Source organism: Akebia trifoliata, unplaced genomic scaffold, assembly GCF_017979445.1.
Source record: "Akebia trifoliata isolate Shusen 1 unplaced genomic scaffold, ASM1797944v1 Contig01390, whole genome shotgun sequence".
Classification (NCBI taxonomy): domain Eukaryota; kingdom Viridiplantae; phylum Streptophyta; class Magnoliopsida; order Ranunculales; family Lardizabalaceae; genus Akebia; species Akebia trifoliata.
The window spans coordinates 459,636-482,920 of record NW_028237687.1 but is presented as its reverse complement, the minus strand read 5'-3'; the positions used below and the strand labels follow the sequence as shown (position 1 = coordinate 482,920).

General features: G+C 38.0%; 1 protein-coding gene across 1 annotated transcript; it reads left to right on the top strand.

The window, feature by feature from the left end:
- Positions 1–242: 242 nt before the first annotated feature.
- Positions 243–2,157, top strand: LOC147380486 (uncharacterized). The gene has a single exon (XM_086431655.1). The coding sequence runs from the start codon at positions 267–269 to the stop codon at positions 2,016–2,018; it is 1,752 nt and encodes a 583-aa protein (XP_086287781.1). The 5' UTR covers positions 243–266; the 3' UTR covers positions 2,019–2,157.
- The last annotated feature ends 21,128 nt before the right edge of the window (positions 2,158–23,285 follow it).

The following is a 23,285-nucleotide window of genomic DNA, read 5'->3' as shown; positions in this document are numbered from 1 at the left end:
TGACTTCTTTTTTCTTTTCAAATTTTTTTAAGGTGAAAATGGTGAATTTAATTGGTTAAGATAATATTTTTATCGTGAGAAATGTCTAGAATGGGATTTACCGAGTGAACTATTTCACTCACCCTTAAGAATTAAGGATTAATCCGAAAGAAAAATCAGTACCACGGATCATTAGGTAATTTTTCCAAAAAAAAGTTCAAAACAAACCGTCTTACCTAATAACCTCTTATCCACCGCACTGTGTCTGTTTCACTCCAAGCTGCTCAATGCTGCATCCCAACTTCTCCCTCCCTAAAACCCTACACCCTTCTATCTACTCCTTTCAATGGACTTCTCTGAAAAGGCTCCCAAATTCTCTCACCAAAACCCTAACTCTAACCGTAATTCCTTCACCTCAAAAGCCTAAAATTTTCCCCATTCAAGCAATCTCCCAAAACCCTAACGTCCCTCCTCCCCTCTTCAACACTTCCACTCACCGCCGGAACCCTAGCGTTTCCGCCGGACGGAGCAAGAAAAAGCCTGGTCAACCATCCACCGGACGTATAGAAGGCGACGCCGAGGTCCGGCGACAAGCTAAGAAGAACGCTCGCCGGAAAAGTCGAAAACTTGCCGAGAACCTCTTCTTCAAGCTCAAAAACCCAAATCGCAATTATGCCGATAATTTCTCAGAAGAAGAGCTACAAATGATCGGTTTAGGTTACGATCGAATGGTTCGATTCATGGAGCAGGACGATCCCAATCTTCGGCACCCTTACGATTGGTACAAGTACGGCGAGTATGGTCCATACTCGTGGCGTGGAATTGTCGTTGGTGATCCAATTCGTGGTCGTTTCTCGGATGAAAATGTCACCATGATTGGTGAAGTTCGAGATCAGGAAGAATGGGAAGAGATCGAACAGTTCGAAATGGCTGAAGATTTCAGTATTAGATTGAATTCGATGGATAAAACAGTGGGGTTTAAGTATTTTTGGGTATTTGTTCGGCACCCAAAGTGGAAAATTACAGATTTGCCATGGCAGCAATGGACTCTAGTGTGTGAGGTTGTTGTTCAAGCTGGAAGTCAAAGGTTGGATAAGTGGACTCTAATGGGTCGGCTAGGGAACAAAGCCAGAGCATTGATCACACAATGTGCGGCGTGGATGCGACCCGATATAATCTACGTTAAGCGACCTGTGTACCAATGTAGGTTTGAACCACAAGACAATTTCTTTAAAGCATTGGGGCCATTCCTCGATCCAAGTACGGAGCAAAACTATTTATTTGAATTGAAGCGCGAAGATGGGAGGGTCGAGATGTGTACGTACTTTGGTGGGTTGTGTAAGATTGTGAGGGCGAGCCCAAAGGCTTTTGTTGATGATGTGGTGAAGGCTTATGAGAAGTTGAATGATGAGATGAAGTCGAAATGCTTGGAGTTTTTGTTGTCGAATCATCCTGTTTATGTTTTGCATCCTTATACTAAGGAGTGGAAGGCGAAGTTGGAAGAAATGGAGTTAGGTTGCGATGCTCCCGATGACGACGATGAGGGCAATGTGGATGACGAGACCCAAATAATAGATTGGATTGAAGATGATGGTGATGATGATGATGATGGTGATGATGATGTAGTTATGGATGTGGAAGAAAGCGGGGACGATGAATTAGGTGTTAGTGTAGAAGAGAATGAGAGGAATTGGGATGAAGAGTTTAAGAAGGCATTGAGTAGCTCTGAAGCAATGGAAAGCTTGGTGAAGCAAAGTGTTGAGGCATCGACCGAGTTCTATGAGAGGCAACTGAAAGCAATGGAAATGGAGGAAGAAGAGAAGGAGGAGGAGGAGAAGGAGAAGAATGGGGAAATGAGAGGTGTAACGGTGAGGGAGAATGCAAGTTATGGTCCAAGGAGGAGAGTCAAGAGGAGTAAAATCCCGCCAGGGTTGTTTTTACGAGCTGCAGTTCGGCCATTTACTTATAGGAATTTAGTGAAAGAGATTGTTTTGATGAGACACGCAATTGTAGATGGAGATGTTAGTGGTAAGGGTTGAAGGAGATTGTTCTGCCTCTGCTTTCCATCCAATTCAATGACTTGAACATTAGAAACTAAGGAGAGCCATTCAGACTTTTGAGTAGAATTTCTCTACCATTATCTTAGACAGACTCTCTTCTATGGTTAAGTTTACTTTTAATGAGATCTTTTTGAATTTGAATCACCTTGAAAGGGTTCAATTTGGCCATAAAGCTTAGTTCATTCATGTTTTGCATTTTTTATTATAACTTAGGATGTATCTAGGTAATTTTTAGAGAAGCAATTTTCAAACCGTTTATATCTTCAATTACTTAATGTATTTAGGGGAAAAATTATTTTTTTGAATTGCCCCTCGGGCATTGATTGAAATGGCATTAGAGGTGATTAGCTGAATGAACGTGATAGGGTTGGTGTTGGCAATTTGACAGTTAGGTTTAGGGCTATTCAAAAGCTTCTTGAGCTTGGATTTGAAACTTTTGTAGAGAAAGCTTTAGAAAAGGCATCTTCCAGATGTCTTCCCCTCTTAAACACAAGGCCAAGGGTAATTATAGTTGAGAATGATTTCTGGGTTCTTGTTTAGTGGTTTCAAGGTTTCTTTGAGTGAGTACCACCACAAGAAAAATTACCTATTGCGTCGCCTTTTAGCAATGGTCACATAATGAGTGTTGATATGCACCCATATATCGCCCATTGTAATAAGTTTCTATACCGTCACTTATGCTACTGACTGTTGCTAAAACATTCTATAGTGACAACTAGACATTAGACCGTCGTTGTATAGTCACGGGCAGGGCCATAATTGTATAGTCACGGGCAGAGCATATGGCTGTTGCTATAGGTCGTCTTCATGATCATCACAAACTCCCCTTCTTTCTTATCTTCTACTGGTTCTAGCCCATGGTCAGACCTTCCTTTTTCAAAAATAGCTACCACTCTCTTAATTTTTTTTTCTTGTTTAGAAACATTCATAGCGAAACAAAATTGTATGATTTATGAATTTTTTTTTTCAAAATTCCAACACATTGGAATCCTTGGGCCTTTTAATCTCAGAATCCAAACAACTTAAAACGAAATCAAACTTTAGGGTTTTTTACCCAACTCTCACAAAATCACCTGAAATGAAATCTTTGCTTCCTCTACCAACCAAAATCAATATTTTTAAAGGATCTTTGAATTGTTAAGTGCAAGCTTTATGTATACAAGAAATTCTTTTTGACAGAAAAAGTAAGTTTTATCACCAAACACAATACTCCACTCAAGTATAAGGATCTGGGTTGTCCTTCTATTTCTGGTATAGTAAGGAATTTTTGGATTGAATAAGCTTTACTTGATTTAGAGGTAACTGTAAATCTACCGCCTTACTTGGTATACGAACACTTGAGACTTGGTGAATTAAAATCCGATAATGTCACTCTAAAACTCGCTGATCTGTTAGGTTACGGAGAGGGATAGTTGAGGACATGCTAGTCCAAATAGATAAATTTTACTTTCCAATAGAACAAATGTAAGCACCACCTGTCATCCTTGGTCCTCAATTTCACACAATATCAAATACCTTAATCAATTGCAGAAATTGGGTGATGAAACTCTCTTCTGAAAATATGATGATAGAATTAAATATTTTCAATATTTACAAACAACCAGAGGATGATGATGAAGTCCATGAGGTGAACATGATTGAAACCCTTATGGAAGATAGGTTCTTTCAATTATCTTTTTCTAATTCTTTGGAAATGTGTTTGGCTCATTTTTGTAAGACTACTTGAAGAGGCAATTTCGAGTTACCTTTGACAACTCAGCTCCTTTGTTTCATTTTGCACTTCTTGCTTCCTCCATCGAGTGGTGATACCGGTGTGGTACCTGCCAAAAATCCTCCGACGATCAAGTTAGCTCTTATAATAGGCAATAAAGATTCTTACTCTTTTTGCCCTCAAAGCCCCCCCTCTCGACCTCCTCCTTAATTTATAGATCTTCCTAGAAATTTTCTCGATCTAAGAATTTCCTTAAGATCCCTAATTTCAAGGGATCTTCATAAGGAATCCCTCACTTTTAGGGGAAGTTGTTGAGAAGGGAAGAGATTCGTGTTGATTATGCTATCCCTCTCCAAGATTCCTGGGATCTTTCCTGCAATTAAGGGATCTGAGTTGATTTGGTGACAACCCACAATTCTACCTTGCTTGGTCTTTCATACAGAGTAGAGCTAATGCTTGAGTTGAGATGGGTGATCTAGGTACCACTTTGAGTTAAAATTACTCAGCTTTGACCTTCTGCCAAATTAACTTTTGGACACGTGTAAGGACTAGATGCTTTACCCATTTAACCCTCTACAATTACCCCCTCTCAAGATGACGCTAATCTTCAACCGTTGTCTCAAGAAACGGTGTCCAAACAACATTAAATGGCACACATGTTTTGTTTTTTCATCATTGCGTGGTTTCACTTCGGGTTTCATCATAATGACAAATTACCGTTTTAGATTTCGAATGGTGCAATCGCTTGGGTTCCACTCATTCCTAATCTATAGCATGTTCCAATAAATCGTAACTTGTTGTTCATAATATTTGACTATAAGTACAAGGGTTTTAGGGATTTGAATGCACTTTTCTGTCTTGTCTTATCTCTTTCACTGTTCTTGAGCTTTGAAGCACCCAAACCTTTTCATCTCTGCATTTCGATCCTTCATCTTTGAAATCCTTTGAGATAACAATTCTTTTCTTTTTCTTCATCCATTTCTTCTAAAACGATGTCTAATAGAATGGCCACCCTCTGCAAAACATATTCCATCCCTAAAGAGGTCAAAATCAAGCTTTGTGGGGAATTTAGTGACCATCGTTGATGAGTGTCTCCAAACACTCAATTATACGCACATTTTCCGGATATTTATCTTGATTTTTGTACCTATTTCTCTATATTAAGATAATAATCATGATAAGCCTCAAACCACCATGTTGCATATTAAATAGGCTTAATTATATATAAATAAATTCATTTACTAGATAAATCTAATTACGTGTGTTTCTTGTGCAGAAAATCAACAATTTGGAATCAAAATCTCAAGGCAAAAGCATTTGGGCCCACTTTGGAATGCCCTAATCCTTTGGAATGCCCTAATCCTTAACTCATATTCTTCTCTTTTGTCTTTTTGTGCAAAGAAAAGTGGAGGCTACTTTTAGACTCTTCTACACACATTTTTCTCTATAAATAGAGCCTTCATTTCTAGAGAAAGGGTCCCATCTTGGTTCTCTTATCCAAGACTCCTTTAATCTAAGGCTCTTTGCCTATTCTCTTATTTTTTGTATTTTCATTTTCTAGTTATTTTCTTTTGGTTAACTAGTCTTGTAAGAAGTAGAAGAAGAAGAAGTTGTAATTTTCTCCATGAAATGAAGAAAAGTTCTTTCATCTCTTATCTTCCCTCTCTTGCAATGACATTAGGCTAAGTTCCCCTCCATTGGAGAGTGGAAAAGCCTAGAGCAAGTTCTTGTGTTATTTCTAATTTTATGCCTTTCTTTTATTTAAAATGCTTATGAATTCTCTTTAAGTTTCTTGCACATTTTATTCTTAATATAGATACTTTATGCTTAGATTAGATCAAGATAAAGTATGCTTAAATTAGATAATTTGTAGTAAGAAGTTCTCAAGAAATTCTACTTTGTTTTTGTTCCTTTATTTCATTTTAATTGCAAAACTTTCCGATCTAAGGAGCTAACACCAAGCCCTTATGATTGAGTTATAAAAAGGCTAGAGACTAGAAATTGCTCATTAACATGTTTTAGGTAGATCCACCTCCAATGGTGTTTTAATTCATAAGTTTACTTGCTTTTAATTTCATTTACTTTAGTTTATTTTCTAGCAATTTTACATCTTCTTATAAGTTCAAAAATACAAAGAAAAACAGTTTTAATTCCTTTTAGTTAATTTGAATTTTATCTTCTTAGCTTAGCTCTATTCCTCCTTTCTCTTGGGTTCGATCCCCTACTTGCCCCACAAGTAAGGTAAAACTAAGATTATTATTAACTCCGGTGAGAAGAACAACGATAGTCTCATCAGAATTTTGGCGCCGCTGCCGGGGAAAGGTAAAGGTAGTAGTGGTAAGTTTTGATTTAAAATTTTTTTTTTCATTTTTATTTTATTTTATTTTTTTTCTTTTGGTTTCTTTCTATAAGTTCAAGTGTTCTTGAGATTTTAAGAGAGAAGAAAGAAGAAAAAAACATTAAAAAAAAAAAAAAAGTCATTCTCGTTTTCTTTTTCACCCTTGACAGCAGAACTTAAACTGACTGTAACTTTCTACTCCGATCTCCGATTATCTATTAGTGTATATCGATTTGGGGTAGAACGAAATTTTCTATAAAATGTGACAAAGTCAGCAAGATAGCGGTAAGTCAGATTCTGTTTTTGAGTCCATTTACTATCATTTCTGCTAACATTTCTGTTTTGCTTCTTGTAGGTGAACATTTTTTTTTTTCTTCTTTTCTTTCAATTTCCTTTAATCTTTAGTTAGGTTTATTTTTCTGTTTTAGAAACTCTTGTATAGGATTTCTTGTAATTTTTATTAATTATCCAAGAAGGCTTGGATTGTAATAGACTAAGGAAGGACGACGGGTGGACAATACCGTCACGGCTCCTTAGGTTCGCACACCAAAATTGGAGTTGGTGGCCTAAGTCGACTCAAACCGTCTTCACCCCGTCTAGCACGGGAGGTAATCCCGAAACACCCACGCCTCTCTTTGCTAGTGGGTTACTCCTTGCCTTTGTATGTTATTTTTCCAATTTGCACACACTTGGAATAGTTAATTAAGTAGTAAAGAGCACCCCTCTCCTAGGGATGGCATGATAAGATAAGGATTGGAAGTCATTACCAATTCCTTGCTCTAATTAGGATAATCAATTCACTAGTCATCCAATCAAATTAATTAAAATCAATTAGACTTGACTATAGGGCCCACGAGCTCAATAGGAGAAATTTCGCTTCAAGTTGTGCCAATTGCGCTTCTTGGTCATTTTTGTATCTAGTAAGATCTTGCCCTTTGAGGGGATAGACTCAGTCTATTCAAGAAAGGAAGGTATTTAAGCGTGCTCTTGCTTATGCATTATGCGCCTCCTCCGATCTGGAGATCCGAATGATTCAAACTTGACTTCATAGAACCGAGTTGGAAGGCTAGTTGCGCTATTTCTACCCAGTTAGGAGCTGTCTAGCTTTAGGCAACCTATCTAGGTCCAGTCTTTTCTTTTCGTGATTGTTTGATCGACTGTGTGATTTGTATGCTTGGTAGACGTTCACAAAATAACGTGTTAGAACCATTTGATCCTGAGATCGAACGTACCATCAGTAGGATACGCAAGACACCATCAGTAGTTATGATGGGTGATCGAGAGCGAACTCTCAATGAGCTCTTCGCTCCAGCTTCCGCATCTCCTCCCACATGCATTGTTTTACCATTGAACAATGCACCTCAGTTTGAAATTAGGGCTGCCACCATCAATATGCTCCCTAAGTTCCACGGTTTAGAGCGTGAACAACCTTACACCCATCTTAATCGATTCTTGACTATATGTCAAACTTTTAGAAATCAGAATCTAGATGAGGAGAGTATCAAGCTTATTCTGTTCCCGTTATCCTTGGAAGACCACGCAGCTGCGTGGTTGAACTCCCTAACACCCAATTCCATATCTACCTGGGATGTTCTATCCAAGAAATTTATGGCCAAATTCTACCCCGTGGCCAAAACTGAGAAAATGAAGGACTCTATTAGAAATTTTAGAGCCCGTCCTGATGATGAATTTTCCCAAACTTGGGAAAGATTCAATGATTTATTGGTCAAATGCCCACACCATGGCATTGACAAAGCACAGTTGGTGCAAAGTTTTTATAGAGGATTAACAATGAATCAACGTACCTTAGTTGAGTCAATGCATAAGGGTCAGTTCATGAACCAGACTCCCAACCAAGCGTATGATTTCCTCGTAGAGTTAGCTGAGAGTGCTCAAAATTGGAGCACTAACCAAGAAGAATTTGATAGAGACGATCCGGTTAGGAAGACAGGCATGTATGAGATGAAGGCAGACCCTGATCTCAAAAATGTCATGTGTAGTCTAGTGAGTGGGATGAATAATCTCACGAAGAAGTTAGATGCCTTTACCATCTCAGCATCCAAACCTCACCTAGACCCTCGTACAATTTCGCAAGTGACTGTCGAACCGAGTTCTTTGTGTGTCATATGCGACGGCAACGACCATTTGGTCGAGTGTTGTCCCACCTTGCCTCAAATCAAAGCTGAACAAGCAAATGCGATTAATGGCTATAGTACTTTTAGGAAGCCAACTCCAAACTCTTTTAGCCAAACGTATCACCCAGATAATAGGTTCCATCCTAATTTCTCATACAGACAGAATGAACCTATTCAATCTAGTGGTCCGTCAGGTTACAATAGGAGTTTTCCTAGGCAATCTGGTTCTTCCACAAACCAAGCTATTGTTCCTCAAGTCCCTTATCAACCCCAACAATCTATCGATTGCAGAGCCATCATACCAGATCCCATGACCAATTACCAGCAGCCTGCCCAACAACAGTCGTCTTTAGAATCTATGATTGCCGAGTTGATGAGGCAGCAACAGCAGTTCATCCAAACTCAACAGCAAACCCATCAAAATCAAACTCAGATTAACCAGGTCACTGCGCAATCCATAGCTAAGATGGAAGTTCAGTTGGGGCAGTTAGCTCTTTCCTTGAGTGGGAGAGAGAAAGGTCAATTTCCTAGTCAGACTATCCCTAACCCTAGAGGTCAACCTTTGATTCCAAACGGATCAAAAGGTCAATACGAAGTAGGAAGCCATTCTGGAGCTCCACAAGACTCAGTCCAGGCTATCCACACCTTGCGTTCGGGAAAGAAGGTGGACAACAAGGTCCAACCTATTGACACGGGAGAAAAGGTCTTAGAAAAGGACAAAGTTCAAAAAGAAGCCATAGAGTCTCCAACAGAGAAGAAGAAAGATTTGAAAATCCTCCTATCATTTTGCCAATTCCAAAAGCTCCATTTCCCTATCGCTTTAGAGATTCTAAAAAAGGTAAGCAGTTTGAGGGTGTCTTAGAAGTCTTCCAAAATGTGCATATCAATATCCCATTCCTAGATGTCATTAAGCAGATACCTTCTTATGCGAAATTCTTAAAGGATTTGACCACAGCTAAAAGGAAAACACCATTTCCTCGGGAAGCTATTATGGCAGCCCAAGCTTCGTCACTCATCCAACAAACGATTGCACCAAAATTTAAGGATCCTGGATGTCCGACAATTTCTATTCATATTGGAAATCAAGTGGTCGAAAAATGTCTCTTAGACTTAGGGGCCAGTGTGAACCTTTTACCATATTCGGTTTATAAACAATTAGGTTTGGGGGTTTTGAAACCCACAGATATCACGTTGAGTCTAGCCGATAGGTCCATAAAAATTCCAAAGGGTATAGTTGAGGACGTGATAGTTAAAGTCAAAGATTTCTATTTTCCTGTTGACTTTGTTGTCTTAGACACAGAGCCAGTCATCAATTCGAACAGTCATATTCCTATCATCTTAGGACGTCCATTCTTAGCCACGTCTGACGCAGTCATTCGTTGTAGAAACGGAATTATGACTTTAGCATTTGGGGATATGAAAGTGAAACTGAACGTCTTCCACAATTTCCAAGGAATTGATGTAGATGATGGTATGGAGGAAGTGAACATGATAGATACGCTAGTCAATCAAACGTATCAAGAATTAGGGTACTCTGATCCCCTAACGAAATGTTTGGCTCACTTTGGCCTTGACTTGGACGTAGAAGAGTCTATAAGCGAAGTCAATGCTTTGCTTGAATCCGTTCCACTCTTAGATTCTGTGCGGTGGCACGCAAAAGCTGAAAGTCTTCCTGTGCGCACATCCAATCTTGTTCCTTCTCATGTCGAGCCTCCAAAATTGGAACTCAAGTCTCTTCCAGAGACCTTGAGATATGCATTTCTTGGCAAGAATCAAACCTTGCCTGTGATCATTTCCTCTCACCTCAATGAAGTCCAAGAGGGAAAGTTGTTAGGAGTATTAAGGGAACATCAAGAAGCTATGGTTGGAGCATAGCTGACATCAAGGGAATTAGTCCATCTGTGGTGATGCACCACATTCGTTTAGAGGATTTTGCTAAACCTTCCTTAGAACCTCAGAGACGACTAAATCCTGTCATGAAAGACGTGGTTCGGATGGAAGTGATGAAATTGCTAGATGCGGGTATTATCTATCCTATCTCTGACAGTCGTTGGGTGAGTCCTATACAAGTAGTTCCTAAGAAGTCTGGTATCACTGTGGTAGTGAACCAAGACAATGAATTAATCCCCACTCGAGTCCAAAATGGATGGAGAGTGTGTATTGACTATAGGAAACTCAACTCGATGACTCCTAAGGATCATTTCCCCTTACCTTTCATTGATCAAATGTTAGAGCGTCTGGCAGGACATTCTTACTATTGCTTCTTAGATGGTTATTCCGGGTACAACCAGATACCCGTTGCTCCAATCGATCAAGAGAAAACAACTTTCACCTGTCCTTTGGAACTTTCGCGTATCGTCGCATGCCTTTTGGATTGTGCAATGCACCCGCTACTTTTCAACGGTGCATGATGAGTATATTTTCCGACATGCTAGAAAAATATCTCGAAGTGTTCATGGACGATTTTTCAATTTTTGGACCAAGTTTTGAGGAATGTCTCCATCACTTGACTTTGGTCCTTGTACGTTGCAAAGAGGTCAATCTAGTCCTCAATTGGGAAAAATGCCATTTCATGGTAACATCGGGGATTGTGCTAGGGCACATTGTTTCTGCTAAGGGGATTGAGGTAGATAAGGCAAAGGTAGGTCTAATTGAAAAATTACCACCTCCTAGAACGGTCAAAGAAATTAGGTCATTCCTAGGCCATGCGGGTTTTTATCGTAGATTCATTAAAGATTTCGGGAAAATCTCGAAGCCTTTATGTGAGCTATTGGGAAAGGATGTTCCTTTCGACTTTTCAGAGTCATGTCTCTCTGCGTTCAACAAGCTCAAGTCCGAGTTAACCTCGGCACCCATTATTCAACCTCCAAACTGGAGCATTCCATTCGAAGTTATGTGCGACGCTTCAGATTATGCAATAGGCGCTGTTTTGGGTCAGCGAATTGAAAAACAACCTCATGTTATCCAATATGCTAGTAAAACCCTAAACGATGCTCAGCTTAATTACTCTACAACAGAGAAGGAAATGCTAGCAGTGGTCTATGCCATTGAAAAATTCCGCCCCTACCTCATAGGATCTAAAGTCATGATCTACACAGACCACGCAGCATTGAAGTACCTTTTATCAAAGAAAGATGCTAAAGCAAGATTAATCCGTTGGATTCTACTTCTACAAGAGTTTGATCTCGAGATCCGAGACAAAAAAGGGCAGAAAATGTCGTAGCTGATCACTTGTCTAGGATAGTTAACAAGCCATCCGAGGAATCCTTACCCATCTCTGAATCCTTTCCCGATGAGCAACTTATGCAAATCTCTCAAGCCAATGCTCCATGGTATGCGGACATTGTCAACTACCTAGTTACAGGTCAATTCCCAGTCGAAATGACTAGTCAAGAGAAACTTCGTCTTCTGTCAAAAACAAAATGGTATTTCTGGGATGACCATACTTATTTAAGTATTGTCCCGATCAAATCATTAGACGTTGTATTTCAACCTGTGAGCAAGTCAGTATCCTAGAGTTTTGCCATAATCATGCCTGCGGAGGGCACTTCAGTGGTAAGAAGACCGCCATGAAAATCCTACAATGCGGTTTTTTCTGGCCTAGTATTTTTCGTGATGCCCACGAGTTTAGCAAATCTTGTGATAGATGTCAAAGATTAGGAAAAATCTCTAAGAGAAATGAAATGCCTCAAAATCCTATACTGATCATCGAAATTTTTGACGTGTGGGGTATAGACTTCATGGGACCTTTTCCTATCTCCCAGGGTTATCAATACATCCTAGTTGCCGTTGACTATGTGTCAAAATGGGTCGAAGCTGTGGCATGTAGAACTAACGATCACAAGGTTGTGATAAAATTCATCAAGGAGACGATTTTTTCAAGATTTGGTACTCCGCGAGCTATCATAAGTGATGGTGGCTCGCATTTTTGCAACAAGATCTTTGCTGCGTTGATGAAGAAATACCTCATAACGCATAAGGTTGCCACACCTTACCACCCACAAACAAGTGGACAAGTGGAGATTTCTAACAGGGAAATAAAGACTATCTTAGAAAAAACAGTCAATCCTTCAAGGAAAGATTGGTCTTTGAGATTGAGTGATTCACTCTGGGCCTATAGGACTGCATTCAAGACACCCATAGGGATGTCTCCCTACCGGTTAGTTTTTGGCAAGGCCTGCCATCTCCCTGTAGAACTAGAACATCGTGCATATTGGGCGATCAAACGCCTCAACTTTGATTTTGATAAAGCCGGTGAGAAGCGAAAGTTACAACTAGACGAGTTAGAAGAGATTAGAAATGACTCGTATGATTGTGCCAAAAGGTACAAAGAGCGTACCAAATTCTTTCACGATAGGCACATTCTTAGGAGGAATTTCATTCCTAATCAAAAAGTTTTGTTGTATGATAATAGACTCCACCTTTTTCCTGGAAAACTTAAGTCTCGATGGACTGGCCCATATATTATCCAAACAGTTTACCCCCATGGTGCTGTTGAAGTCCTTAATCCTAAGGACGGATCCACTTTCAAAGTGAATGGCCAACGTCTCAAACCGTTTCTCGAGTATGTTCCGCAGGAGGAAGTTCTTTTTCTCGATGATCCCGTCTATCAAAATTAACTATGTTTTCGTCTAGCTAAAGACGTTAAACTTAGCGCTTCTGGGAGGCAATCCATGCACTTCAAGGGACATTGTGTTAAATATCAACAGGACTATAAGGTCTTTCTCAGGTGCTATCTAACCCACTTCATTTCATTTTGTCAATTTCAATTTTACCTTTGCATGTATATGTTGAAATATTGAGGACAATATAATGTTTAAGTTTGGGGGTGTATGGGTTGGATTTCCACTTATTATTTTCTTCTTTTATACAAAAAAAAATTGAAAAATATTTGGTTGGCAACTTTGTTGTATTTTTCTCAAAGTCTTAGCTTGTATCTTTTAAGCACTTAGTGAAAATATTTAATCAGTCTTTCATTGGAAGCTATGATCTGGAGTCCCCATTTATGTTTCTCTTAGGCAAAAATTAGAGCAAAGTTATCTTTTGGTTTATAGTCACTTCTAATAAGGTTACCAAGAGTCTAGATTGTATTAAAAGAGCTTGTTACCTTCTTTCTACCTAGAGTTTAAGGAAAAACTAGGTTTGATGAACTTTGACTTCCTTGTTCAATTGGTTGGTTGATTAGAAGAAAAACAGAACTGGATTGTATACACCTTGTACAGCAACCATTGAATTAGACTGGGTACCTTGAAAAGGGCTGCCTACTTTTCTTAGAAAAATAGTGAAGAAGTAATAAAAAAAAAAAAAAAAAAAAAGTCAAAGATCCAAAAGTTTATGTAAAGTTTTAGTAGGGTGAAAGCCATCAAGTGTAAAAATGTGAGTATACTGGAATATCACAGATAAAGCCCCTTAGAGGTATTAAAGTGAATATCCACACTTCTCACTACCCCAGACAGGATGCTAAGTTTAGAATTAAACCCTAAGTTACTCCAGTTATTCTTGAGTAGTTAGAAGGTTGAAACTCATTTTGGGAAATCGAATCTCTTAAATTTCTGAGTTAGAATCACTATCGCTTAAAGGTCAATTTAAGTCTAAGTTTTGTCGTAGAGAAATAAGGGTTGGGACTCTATACCAAGCAGTACTTCTAATTGATTGACAAAAAAAAAAAAAAAAAGACTTGTGCTTTTCAATATAAGTTTTGATTTTGACTATTTTTACTTCAAAGTTGTTTTCAAATTTTGTGGGTATATTTTCTGCAAACCCTCACGAGTCAAACTCGTCCACTAGGGGTAACCTAGCGGTTCAAGGGCTTGCTGCATTCGCTAAATGCAGTCGAGGTGCCTGCGAAAGTGGCAGTTTTATTTTCTAGGGACTAGAAAAAGGTAAGTTTGGGGGTGTGATGAGTGTCTCCAAACACTCAATTATACGCACATTTTCCGGATATTTATCTTGATTTTTGTACCTATTTCTCTATATTAAGATAATAATCATGATAAGCCTCAAACCACCACGTTGCATGTTAATTAGGCTTAATTATATATAAATAAATTCATTTACTAGATAAATCTAATTACGTGTGTTTCTTGTGCAGAAAATCAACAATTTGGAATCAAAATCTCAAGGCAAAAGCATTTGGGCCCACTTTGGAATGCCCTAACACTTTGGAATGCCCTAATCCTTTGGAATGCCCTAATCCTTAACTCATATTCTCCTCTTTTGTCTTTTTGTGCAAAGAAAAGTGGAGGCTACTTTTAGACTCTTCTACACACATTTTTCTCTATAAATAGAGCCTTCATTTCTAGAGAAAGGGTCCCATCTTGGTTCTCTTATCCAAGACTCCTTTAATCTAAGGCTCTTTGCCTATTCTCTTATTTTTTGTATTTTCATTTTCTAGTTATTTTCTTTTGGTTAACTAGTCTTGTAAGAAGTAGAAGAAGAAGAAGTTGTAATTTTCTCCATGAAATGAAGAAAAGTTCTTTCATCTCTTATCTTCCCTCTCTTGCAATGACATTAGGCTAAGTTCCCCTCCATTGGAGAGTGGAAAAGCCTAGAGCAAGTTCTTGTGTTATTTCTAATTTTTACCTTTCTTTTATTTAAAATGCTTATGAATTCTCTTTAAGTTTCTTGCACATTTTATTCTTAATATAGATACTTTATGCTTAGATTAGATCAAGATAAAGTATGCTTAAATTAGATAATTTGTAGTAAGAAGTTCTCAAGAAATTCTACTTTGTTTTTGTTCCTTTATTTCATTTTAATTGCAAAACTTTCCGATCTAAGGAGCTAACACCAAGCCCTTATGATTGAGTTATAAAAAGGCTAGAGACTAGAAATTGCTCATTAACATGTTTTAGGTAGATCCACCTCCAATGGTGTTTTAATTCATAAGTTTACTTGCTTTTAATTTCATTTACTTTAGTTTATTTTCTAGCAATTTTACATCTTCTTATAAGTTCAAAAATACAAAGAAAAATAATTTTAATTCCTTTTAGTTAATTTGAATTTTATCTTCTTAGCTTAGCTCTATTCCTCCTTTCTCTTGGGTTCGATCCCCTACTTGCCCCACAAGTAAGGTAGAACTAAAATTATTATTAACTCCGGTGAGAAGAACAACGATAGTCTCATCAATCGTCCAGAGGAGATCATGATCTATGTAGGTCAAATTGTTGTTGCCATGCATTTTCCACTATCTCCTTAGGGCGGTCTTGAGCCGAATCAATAAGGCTCCAAGATAGATGTTTAGTAATTTCTACAGACTGGTGAGGGCCGTTTAGAGGATGAGCATCTCCCTCATCGAGTTTTTCTCCAAATATAACCTCAAATCCATCTCCCGTCGCGCATGATATTGTTCTATGCCCTCAAAATGTGGGGGTAATGCCTTGGTGAACCTCCCTAGTTCGGATAAGGGCTGGTTCATTGACCCTTGATCTCTCTGAGAAGTGGGAGTTTGGGGTTGGAGTGGCGAAAAAAGGGTATAGGGTCTTTGAGACCTTTCAAAGTAACAACTTCTCAACCTTTGTTGTTAACCCATTCTTGGAGAGGCTAGCTAAACTTTCTTTGAATGTTTCAGAACGATTTTCAATCATTGCTGTCGAGTCCGGGAAGGCCTAACGAGCTGAGGAAAGAATCGGGGAAAACAGAAAGAAGAGGGAAAATCGAGGAAACAGTTTGTCATCGGATTACTGTTCTCCCCCTTTACTTCACCGATCAGGGTTTTGAGTACTTTACTCTACCATCCGATACCTTTTCAGATCCAACCTTATCTGTTGACTCTCCTACCCCTATTCAATATTTTTCCCCAACTCTCTCTCCTAGTCCCTGAACGACATCACCCCACCTCCACTCTCCTTGAGTGGGTCCAATTTCTTCTCTTTTTCCAAATCCTAACTTTCCTCCTCCTATCAGCATGAATATTAATCTAAAAGATTTCATCATCATCGATGCTCCTCCAGCCCAGCCCACCTTTAGGGTGTTGGGGTAGAGTAGGAAGAAATGTCCTCTTGTAGGCACCCCGTTTTTGCACTCGCCTGATTAAGCAACTCGTCAACCCAATTGCAACGGTTCCCAATGATGGATGATTATTCCAATGCTCTATTTTGTTACTAGATGTGTTTCAGAAATTCGGATAAGATATCTCAAATTAACAAAACTTTAGAAATCACGCTACGCTAGGAAAATATAATCTCAAAAGTCTAGAAATCATCATCTTACAGACAAAAAAAAAACTTTACGGTAAAAATCATTAAAAAAATGACCAAATTACTAAAATACCCCTAATCTCAAAACATCCCTAGAGCCTACATTATACTTAGGAAAATCCATTCAAATACATAAAACAACAAATCGAAATCAAATAAATCATTTTGTCAATTTTCACAAAATTTGACAAAATTACGAAAATGCCCCTCTTAAAGTTACACGACCATTTCGCACAAAAAACTTCATAAATGATAAAAACCAACATTTTTATTGAATTCTTTACGAAAAATCTATTTCAAAATATCCTGAAACATTGAAAAACGATTTAAAACGCAAAAAGTCCTCTCCGAGGGCAAAACGATAATTTTATAATTTTAATAATTAAAAATTCTAAAATTAATAAATAAAACATTAAATAATGTAAAGTGAAATATTAATAAAATTAATTTAAAAATTTAAACAAAAAAATCGATCAATCAGGCTCTTAGACAAAATTATTGATGGTTGCCCAGATATTTATTAAAGGACTCCATCTGGGAGCCCAAAGAATTAAAGATATAATAAAGGGAGTTTCTCTAAAATCTTAAAGTCAATCAAGTAAGACTAAAGTCAAAATTTTAAAGTCAATCAAGTGAGACTAAAAGTCAAAACCCTAATAGAGTTCTAATTAAATAATAACTTTATTTAAAACAATCCTAATTAAATAATAACTCTAGTTAAAATAATTCTAATTAAAATATAACTCTACCTAAAATAATTATAGTTAAACAATAACTCTCTCTAAAAGAATTATAATTAAATATTAACTCTATCTAAAAGGCACTTAAAAAAATCTATAAATAGGGGGTCCTACAATCTATTTTCGTATAAAAAAAATCCTAGAAAAAGTAGGTCAAAAAGCTTTCCTAGCCTCCCATAAATCCTAATTTTGAAGTCCCAACTCCTTACCTAACATCCATACCCCAACTTTATCTCAAAAAATATCTAAAAATCCTTCTAAAATATCTTAGAATCCATAAAAAATCTGAAAACTCACAGATCCAAGAAGAAGATACCTCAACTAGGAGATTAGAAATCAGATCTGGCAACAGAACGAAGCGAGGAATACTGTACAAGGAGTTGTTCTATCAGATCTGAGGGAATAAAACCTTTGCGTTCAGAAAAGATAACTATTTTTATTTATTTTTTTATTATTATTTAGGTCTTGTTAGCAATGTAGTTTTATTTGGGAATTAGTAGAGACCGGCGTTTGCCGGGCGGGGTTGGTGTCTAACACCTTCCAATCCCGTAACTTGATCCCCGAACTTAGTTTTTTTTGGTAGATTAGTTGTTTTATCCTTTTAGAGTCAATGTTCGGTTCCTAGACCGTAATAACTAGGTGGCGACTCCCAAACCTCAAAAATCAAAAGCAGATCCACGCACCCCGCGGATCGAGGGCGCTTTCACCTCGTTATATCGATGTTCTACCCTCAGGACAAGATTCCTTTAGTATTCATCTTGAGGGTGTTCCCGTAGCTGAGAAGACAACGGTCCCAGCCGATCCTACTACTCTTCTTGGCTTAAGTGGCAGCTTAATTTATTAAACAGGTTGGCGCTTCTACTGCCTAGCCAAAGAAGAAGAAGAAAGGCGACCGAGAAGGGCTCATAACCCTCCACAATGAGGAAGTAGAGCTCCCCATGGGACTTGTCGCTTGTGACTTCAAGATTCCGTTGGAGCACCTTGACCACTGTTGGTTAAGCCGACATAGGGTTTTGTAGGGAAACCCTAATGAGACTTTTCGTTATTCTTTCCCCTTGGGATATGGGATGGTGGCAAACAACGTGGTTGCCTTCTAGGATCCCCAGGTTGTCGTCTCCCTACTCTCTACCGTTATCCTCCCCAAGACATGAAGTTAATGGAACAGGGAGGTGCTTCTTGACAAGTTTAACCATGGACTTTACCATGTACCAGTACTTAAACTCTTTCAATTATATTTTTCTTACCCTGGTTCTCAGACTTCCTTACTGGGTAGGCCTTCATTTTTGGAGCCGCAATAATCCTCAAGCTGCAGTATGCTTTGATCAAATAGACCTCCACTGCTCAATTGTATGATAAGAAGATGAGGGTAATTCTTTCATCTACTTAGGCTATTGAGTTTCAAGCTATCGAGATTCAAGGCATCAATTGGTAACTTTTCAAATGTTTTGAAGACTTAACGACTGAACACTTTCACCTGGAGGCTAAGTACAGGAGGGTAGAACCTAAAAACCTCAAATTAAAGGAGTGCATTCTCCGTAAGGATGCTGAGTTGAAGGATTGTCAAGGGAACCTTTTAGCCCTTCAAAGACAATATGCTGCTCTCCAAGTAGAGAATGCAGTTCTTCGAACTAAGTAGGAATAGAAAATCAACTGAACTATCAAACATGCCAAGGGTGAGCAGATTGTTGATGAAACCAAGCAGACCATGGAGCTCCTGTCCAAGCTAAAGGTAGAATACATCTTGATCCGAGATGAAGCCAAGATAACTGGCTACCAGGAAGGCTTCCATGATGCCAATGAGCAATATGATGTGGCATCATCTACAGAGGAGAAGGAACCAATGCCCCCATCTTTTAGTGACCCAATCCAAGTAGCAAAGTGGAATGCCTGCACTTCTGGTAGTCCCCTGTCTTCTGCTTCTACTAGGCAAATAGACCAAGCTGTTAGTGGAATTGAAGTGGCTGAGGTAAACGAGAAGTCCCCTTTTGCTGCTAATGGATTGACCTTTGTTGTTCTAGTATCCGCTCTACCTTTTTTCTCCTCCAATCAAGCTTCTACCTAGGTTGACTCATCTGCTTGATTGAATTCAACTCAACTTCCCCAGGGTTCTACCCAAACTTCCCTTCTTGTTCAACAAAATGAATAATTTTTGTGCCCATACTAGGGCTTTTTTTGTAATCTCCATCTTAGAAATGAAAACTTGACTTATTGAAAATTTTCACTCCCCCTAGTGTGTGTTTTGCTCATCATGGACATATCAAACATTGAAAATTTCTTTTAGATGTCTTTTAAAAAAAGGTATAGCTTTGTGCCCTAACTCGCAAGGCGGGGTAATGTTATAAAACCCCTAGTTGACAATGGTTTCTAATTTCATGTTCTACCATTCAAGATAGAACAAGATCTTGCCACTCAAGACAGAGCAAGGTTGTGAAGACCTTGACCCACAAGAGGGCCCAACTTTGTGTTTTTCCACTCAGGACAAAACAAGGTCACTAAAACCTTGACCCACAAAAGGGCCCAACTTTGTGATCTGCCACTTCGAACAGAACAAGGTTATTAAGACCCTGACCCACAAAGGCCCCAACTCTGTGTTATACGATTAGGATAGAGCAAGGTCACTGAGATCTTGACCCATAAAAGGTCCCAACTTTGTGCTCTACCACTCAGGACAGATCTAGATCATCAAGATCCTAACCCACAAAAGGGCCCAACTGTGCTCTCTACTACTCAAAATAGAGTAAGGTCATTAAGACCCTGACCCACAAAAGGTCCCAACTCTATGCTCTTGGTTTAGAAATGAAGATCAAAGCTTCTTTATTGATAATATCTTTTCAAATTACAAGTGTTCCATGATCTTGGCATATCTTGCCCTACCATGGTTGCTAGGTGGTAAGTTCCATTACTTCCTACCAAGTCACCTGATATGGCCTTTCCCAGATCGGACCTAGCTTGCCATTGTTTAACTCTGTTGTATTTTGGAACACTTTTATCAAAATTAGGTCTCCTACTTGAAAGTATCTTTCCCTAACCTTCTTGTTGTGATACCTTTGTAGTTTGACATGATAGGCTTCTAGTCTAACTTGTGTATCGTCTCACTTTTAATCTAGGAGTTTTAGTTCCATTATTAGCTATCTATCGTTCTGTCATGCTGCCACCACATGTGATATCGTTGTGGGGAAATCATTTCTGTAGGGATCTCTACCTCTACTCTGTAAGCCATTGCGAATGGAAAAACTCCTATGAATACTCTAGCTACAGTTTTGTATGTCCTTATTATGCCGTGCAGAACATACGTCCATTTTCCCTTAGCTTTATTCATTATTTTCTTTAGTATATTGACCAAGACTTTATTCATAGCTTCTTCCTGACCATTTCCCTAGGGGTAGTACAGGGTAGAGAAGGTCTGTTTGATCCTGTGTTCTACATAGAAAACTTTTATCTAACTCTTTGAGAATTATTTTCTATTGTCAGATGTGATGGTGTGAGGAACCCCAAACTTGTAGATAATGTGTTCCCAGATGAACTTCTTCACTTCATGTTCTCTGATCTAAGCTAATGGAACCTCTTCATCCTACTTAGTGAAATAATTTGTTGCCATGAGAAGAAAAATTAGGTTTCCTAGAGCTCTGGTAATAGCCCCACCAAATGCATTTTCCAATGAGCAAACGACCACAGACTTAATACTGAATTCAGCTGCATTGCTGGCTGGTTATGATCCGAGCACGTCTTTGACACTTGTCGCATTTCTTCGCATACCTGAGGGCATCTTTTTGAATATATGGCCAGAAGTAACCTTAAGAGTATACCTTGTGTGCAAGAGATCTTCCCCCCGAATGGTTCCTACAATCTCTTTCATATACTTCTTTCAAAATCTTCTCGGCTTCTTTTAGGATTAGACACCTCAACAGTAGTCCCCAATAAGATTTCTTATACAATTACTATTCGAGCATGATGTACCTCACTACTTTTACTTTAACCTGTTTGACCTTTGTTTTTTCACTCTACAACTGACCTATTTTTAAAAATTTGACTAGCGGATCTAGCCAACTCGGGTTGTGAGAACATCCTGCCTTTGCTTTTCAATAGCTAGTTTTTCTAATAACTCGAGTGGGAGTTTTCTCTTCTCAGTACCAGCGAGCATTGAGGCTACGAATGCCAAGGCATCAGCGTGTCTATTGTCTGCTTGAGGAATATGTATTAATGTTTTTTATATTCTACTCAACCCTTCTCGTACCATATTCAAATATAGTTGCATCCTTTCATCTATGGCCTCGAATTTTCGATTGATGTGATTAACAACGAGCTGAGAGTCATTGTAGATTGTGGTTTGCTATACTCCCAACTCATTCAAAACTGCAATTCTGACCAGCAACGCCTTGTATTTTACTTCGTTGTTTGAAGTTTGATAGGCCAACTTGACCATATTTTTTATCCTCATGTTTTTTGGGGTAACCATCACTGTTCCAACTCCCAATCCCTCCGAATTCGATGATCCATCTATGAATAATTTCCACCTTGATTCCAGTTCTGCGAGTTTAGATTCATCTCTTTTTGATAGCTCTTCCATTGTTACTTCTATATCCTCTTCCACTGGAAATTTGCTAAGAAATCAATTAATGCTTGTTTTTTTTTTATAAAATTCTTCGCATATACTCGATTCCAAACTCAACTAGTTGGATTGCCTATTTTTTTATTCTATCCGGTCCTTCAATCTTGCCCAATACAGCTTTGAGAGGATACTCAGAGCTGAGTAAACCAAGGCTAAACCGAGCTTCTCCAGCTTTGAGTATCTTGTTTCTGCATCAATCAAGGTCTTGCTTAAAAAATAAATTGGCTGCTCCCTCACGGCTCTTGTTCTCACCAAAATCAAACTGACAACGTATTCTGAGGTTGCTAAGTAAAGCCCAAGCTCCCCTCCTTCATCTGGCTTTGAAAGGATTGAAATTTTTCTTAGATATTTCTTCAACTAGCAGAAGGCTTGCTCACACTTTATTGTCCATTCGAATTTGGTCATTTTTTTGAGTAGAAAGTACAAAGGCCTACATTTGTCTGAAGATCTCAAAATAAACCTGTTCAGCGTAGCTACTCTTCCTACTGAAATCACCTTGACTATTTTTCACTAGATAGTGAAGAGGAGTCCGATTGGTAAATGGGGGATTTTTAGGGAATTGGGATTCGCCACCTAATTTAAGTCTAGGAACTAAAATAACTCAAAATGGATTTGGACCAGTCCACGAATAAGAGAAATAGATAAGGAATCAGATTACGGGTTTCGGAAGGTGTTAAACACCGAACCCGCCCGTTCGAGTTGATCAATCTCTATTACGATCCAAAACTATCCTAAGGTCAACATACAAAGACTAAAGTCAAATTATGGTTCAATCATCATCAATTTATATCGGATGTATACGAATCATACAACTAAAATTCTCTCAAATATTTACATGATTCATCAAATTTCGCACAAAAATGTAAAAAATTGAAAAAAGCCTTAATTTCATCTCATATTCTAAAATTCGCATGGTAATATATTTGAATGAAACTTATATATGCAAATATTTTCCAAATAAAAAAAATAGGAATTTCTCAAATTGGAAAGTTATGAATATGAAATTTCTAAATTGGCAATTTATGGAGTTTCTAAATTGAGAATATGAAATTACCTAAATAAAAAATTTATGAATATATGATGAATTTTCAAATTAGAGATTTATTAAATAAGAATTTCTCGAAATAGAAAATTACCAATATAGGACGAGTTTCCAAATTAGAAATTTGCACATACGAATTTTCCAAAATAGAAAGTTTCAAGGGAACATGAAAATTTCAAATTAGCAAATCATAAACCAATAATAGAATTTCTAAATAGGAAAGTGCAAAAATCCTAAATTAAAAAATTACAAAAATATAAACTTTCTAAATTAGACATTTATGAATATGAATTCTTAAAATAGAAAATTAGAAATTTGTGCATATGAATTTTTCAAAATAGAAAGTTTCAAGGGAACATGAAAATTTTAAATTAGCAAATCATAAACTAATAATAGCTAAATAGGAAAGTGCAAAAATCCTAAATTGAAAAATTACAAAAACATAAACTTTCTAAATTAAACATTTATGAATA

What these genes read in the sequence shown, in the direction of transcription:
- LOC147380486 (XM_086431655.1), top strand. Translation starts at nt 267, where the DNA reads ATGCTGCATCCCAACTTCTCCCTCCCTAAAACCCTACACCCTTCTATC.